The sequence below is a fragment of the Gavialis gangeticus genome, unplaced genomic scaffold, assembly GCF_001723915.1.
Source record: "Gavialis gangeticus isolate Ggan-Ray unplaced genomic scaffold, GavGan_comp1, whole genome shotgun sequence".
NCBI classification, from domain to species: Eukaryota; Metazoa; Chordata; order Crocodylia; family Gavialidae; genus Gavialis; species Gavialis gangeticus.
In genome coordinates, this window is record NW_017728992.1 from 163287198 (window position 1) to 163292243 (window position 5046).

General features: G+C 45.6%; 1 protein-coding gene across 1 annotated transcript in view; it reads right to left on the reverse strand.

Moving 5' to 3' along the window:
• The window catches only part of RRM2B (ribonucleotide reductase regulatory TP53 inducible subunit M2B), a 34289-nt gene that overhangs the window by 7282 nt on the left and 21961 nt on the right, over window positions 1-5046 (reverse strand). Inside the window, exons 6-7 of the mRNA XM_019519395.1 lie at window positions 3005-3109; window positions 1971-2084 (exon numbers count right to left, since the gene is read on the reverse strand). Of these exons, the coding sequence (XP_019374940.1) occupies window positions 1971-2084; window positions 3005-3109 (219 nt within the window). The remainder of the gene's footprint in view (window positions 1-1970; window positions 2085-3004; window positions 3110-5046) is intronic.

Sequence of the window (5046 nt, forward strand, 5' to 3'; positions counted from 1 at the left end):
CCCCATAAGAACTGATGTAAATAGGGGGGATTAGATTCCAGGGAAATTTCTTCCACCAGACAAAAGACATTATATACCTGGGTCTACAGTCCTCTACCCTTAATCCCCCATGCTGCAGCCTTAGACAGGGCGGCTCCCCGCTGCTGCACACACTTCCAGGGGACAAGGGTGACCCTTGACCCCCAGATCTGTATGCAGGGCAGGTGCAGGCTGTGGGTTCCCACCCTGCTTCCCTGCCCCGGGGCCTCCACAGCCCTGCAGGCACAACTCGGAGTGGCTGGGGACAGTGGTGCCATGCCGGGATCACCTCGGTGCTGCAAGTTCCCCCGTCACTGCCCCGATGACGCACCCCCTGCGCCTGCCACTGCTTTGAGGGGCACAACCCTGCACTGCTGCCCTCACTGCAGCCCTGTGTACAAGAAGTGCATCACCAGGACAGCATGGGGTGAGCAGCAGCAAGAAGATCCCCATACAGCTCCTCTACTCCTGGCTGTGCCAGGTCGCAGGGAAGGGAAGTAGGGCAGCACCCATGCCGAGAAGCTGCTTGCCACTGTTCCCTGCCGCCTTGTTTCCCTTCCTCATGACCTGGCACAGCAGAGAGCAGAGGAGCCATGTGGGGATCTCCTCACCACTGCTCACCCCACGCTGCCCTGACAATGTACCTCCTGCGTGTGGGGCTGCAGTGAGGGCAGCAACATGGGGCTGTGTCCCTCAAAGCAGTGGTAGGCACACTGCCTGGGCAGCTGGGGGTGGCAGAGCTTGGAGCAGCAAGGAGATCCTCATATAGCCCCACTGTCCCCAGCCACACTGGGCTGCCTGCAGAGCAGGGGAGGGCGCAGGGTGGAAGCCTGTGCCCACAGCCTGCCCCATGCACAGATCTGGGGGTGCAGGTCCTCCTTGCCCCCCAGGAACATGCAAGGCCCTCCCTCTCCCCCCAACAAGCCACCCGCAGTCCCATCCTGCTCCCCACTGGGGCCCTGCAGCTGCACTTTGCGGCTGCGGGCCCCAAGCCCCACCCAGCTGGGTAGCAGCTCCCTCCCTACAGGGGCCTCAATCCCCCTCCCACTTAGCTGCTGGAATTGTCCTGGAGGCTGCCTGGGGTCACATGCATGTCCATGCACATGGCGCCCCGTCTCACCATCTTCCTCCTGCTCCCTCCCAGTTCCCTGCATGCTGAAACTCTGCCAGCCTTCATGGAGCTCACTGCAAAACAGCATAATCTGCAGGTTTCTCTTGTAAAATGAGAAATCCATGTTTGCCTCTGGTAAAAGGTAAAATCCATTGATTACTGCTTTTCTGGTGGCCAAACAATGTTGTAACCAAACATTGCACGAATTTAAACGAGTATATTCTCTAATAGATCAGTGACGTAATGATGAAACAATGTTAACTGGGACAACATTAAATGAGGAGTACCTGTACATATACATACCATTTACAGACAAGGTATATTGATGAATGATTTTCTACCGGACACTGTTTGCACCAGTGTACAAGTAGCATAACTCATCTCTAAACAACCCCCACCAACTTATTTCTCATCTGTTCATTTTTTGTTACTTTAAAGAATGCCCAAATTCCCAAGGTAATCACTATCACAGCAAATGATTTACTCTTGGGTTACCAGAAGACTTAATTATCCTCATGCAATTAATGTAAATGTTTGGTTCCACAAAGATATTAAAAAAATCCTAGTCCTACTTAGATTATATCTATGTTGTTCTGGTACATCTGAATGCAACATGCCATTCCTAGTTTAAAATCCATATAGTAGCTATAGGGAAACAACAGCCAGAAAAAAAGCTGAAATTGCCCTTACTTCTTTAAAAAATTAAATACTAACATTGTTTTTTGTGATAAACAGCTGAAAGCATGACTCTACAGCATTAAATGTGACTGACCCCCATACACACAGCAACATTCCAGACACCCAGTATACCCAGACATGCCATTTCTCTCTAGTTTCTCACCTTTGAGAACCCAAGTTCTACAAGTAATCGGTCTGCCACAAATTCAATGTATTGTTTCATCAACGTGCAATTCATTCCAATCAGACCTACTGGTAAAGCCTCTGTTGAAAATTCCTGGAAATTAAAATACAATGGTGACATTTAGAGAAGGGACAATGCAACTTAAGAAGGAAAACAACACTCATCAATGGTAATTCAATTTGCAATGCTCCTATTAAATCAGACTCCGAGGCTGTTTACCGCTCAAATAACCTACATCACTCAGCTAGTCTCTCCTGTTTTTATTAGCTCCTTGTACTTGCCTAAATTTTCTTCACATATTTTATGTACAGAGACAGCATCTTCACAGATGTTTTCATTATGGGATAGTAAGCCCATTATAGATCAATAAGGTTGATCAAAAAAACTTGCCATCCAGTTTGCTAAGAACTGGATCAGACCCTGTAGGTCAGAACGCAAAATCAAATAGGCCTAGAAGCCCGATGTATCCATTATGGAATGAAGCATAATCTTACAGTCAACTGGTTGTGTCACTGTGGGGACTACCCACCAACAGTTAAGCCATTAGAGCAGCACTTGTCAGTACAATTAAGAGGGGCAGGGGCACTTTTAATTTTCCAAAAGAGTACCAGGTAAAATCACAGCACAAAGGGAGTCTATAAGAGTAATATTAAACTGCTACCGAAATGAAGTACATTGGCGCACAAACATACTGCCAAAGCAACAGTAACTGGACAGCAACAGGAACTAGAACAAAAACATCCCTTCCTTGATGAGCATATGGCCCAAGCATGTGCAGGTAACAGCTTTAGCAGCTACTGATCATCACTTGACTAGTCCTGACAAGAATTGCCTTTGCCCTTTAATTTCAGTGATAAGAAGGGGTATTAAGAGTGGCAGGAGAAAGCTGCTAGAACTGATCACTAGTCCATAATTGTAGTCTGTCATTTTTTGCAATTCTAATAATGCTATGGTCGGGTCTTGGCATGTGAAAATGTTCTTGCTCTCCATGCCATTGCTCTGCCCAGTCTTACCTGCTCAATTTCAACTGCATTAACAATGATCTCCTTGACCCTCTCTTCTGAAGGCCTGTTCACTAAATAGTGGAACATTAGGCAAGCAAAGTCACAATGGAGACCCTGGAATAGTAAAAGAATAAAAAAAAATTAGTTCTTCCTTTGCCTTGTAATTTGTTAATAATTGCACTGATAACCATCTCTCTTGCAGGTCTTAAGCTTTCTAACTTCCTGCTTTATGGTGCTGTTGACATGATTGCATTTATCATACCATTAAAGGGTATTTACTGTTGGCTGGGCAAAAACATAAACAATATTTAAAAGCCACTGCAAAATGTCTTTTTGAGAGAAAGAAAAGGCATGCAAGTCTCTCCACCTTATGCATACTTAAATATTTTGAGATATACCTTTACTATTGTAGCTTCATAGTTTGTAGGGTTGGAAGGGACCTGAGCAGATCATCAAGTCCGACCCCCTGCCATGGCAGGAAAGAGTACTGGGGGCAAACAAGCCCAGCAAGGTGTTCGTCTAGCCTCCTCTTAAAGACCCCCAGGGTAGGAGCCAGCACCACTTTGCTTGGAAGTTGGTTCCAGATCCTAGCTGCCCTGACTGTGAAGTAGCACCTACTGATGTCTAATCTGAATTTACCCTCCACCACCTTGTGACCGTTATTTCTAATCACTCCTGGTAGTGCTCAGGGGAACAGGAACTCCCCCAATGCCTGTTGGTCCCCTCTGACTAGTTTGTAACAGGCCACTAGATTCCCCCCTCAGCCTTCTCTTGTGGGCACTAGATCCACAAGAGTATCTTAAAAGGATACTGTATTAAACCAGGTTTTTGATACTGTATAAAACCAAGTTTGGTTCTACACTCCTTTGCACACCTACATTAACATCAGACGCATTAAAAGTATGCACCTATGAATTTAAGTGGGGTACACTCGTGATTCTGTGATGCACTGCATGAGTGTGTTCAATTGGCAGATCTTCCTCCTCTCTTTTGCTCACAGAGCTTGCAGAGGAAGAGGCCAGTTTAACAAAAACAAGCTCATTACCAATATCAGATTTACAGCAATCAAACACAATAGGCTGTCAGCCTACAGAACTCACTGCCCAAAATTCATACATGTGAAGAGCTTAAAGCCAGAAAAAAACATCCACACAGTCTAACGATGTTCAAAGCACAGGGATTTCACAGTATAACCTCTGGTTGAGCCCCAGAACTCATATCTGGTTTAAAAGTAACATTCAGAAAGTCATCCAGTCTTGATGTGACATCATCAAGATGGAGAATCCACCACTTCTCTTTGCAGTTTGAAGCTGATTAACCACTGGAATGCTCTTGCAAATGTGTGCCTGATTTCCAGTTTTAATTTCCTTTAGTAACTAATAAGTAATGTTTCCTTCATGAAGGTACTTCCCTATTGGAACCCAGGTAACCACCAAGATTTTAACAGCAATAAACTTAAAAAAAGATTGGATAGAATGTGCATCATGAGACTATCCAATAGCAAGGATTAAAATAAATCAAACCACCAAGAGTTTTAGGAGGGGTTAAAAAATCCTCATGCTCAGGGCATAAGCCACTCATGGCTGAGTGGGGGTTAAGAAGCAGCATTCCTTGAGAAAGTCTGCTTCTTCACTGCCTGCTGTAAGGCTTCTTGCCTATTCCTTTGATTCAGTTGTCACAGACCTGTTTGCTAAAAAAGATACTGGACTAGGCTGATTAATTGTGGCAATTCCAGGGTTGCCTTAGCTGACATTTAAATAGGGCTTGGGGAGTTAGTTATTTTTTAAAGTGTGAAGCTGTATCTTAAAAGGAAATGGGTAAAGAGCCCTTCTCCAATAATGCTCCATTTGGTGTTGCCCATAGTTTAAATCAGGGGTGGGCAATTATTTCAGTTGGAGGGCTGCTTAATGAGTTTTGGTGAACTGTCGAGGGCCCCAGGGCTGGGCCCACCCCTTGAAATCTGCTCCAATCAGTCACCATGTTGGGACCAGAAGTCCCACCCCTAACCCCTGACCTTTGCTGGCAGAAGTCTCTCTCCTTTCCCCTGGAAG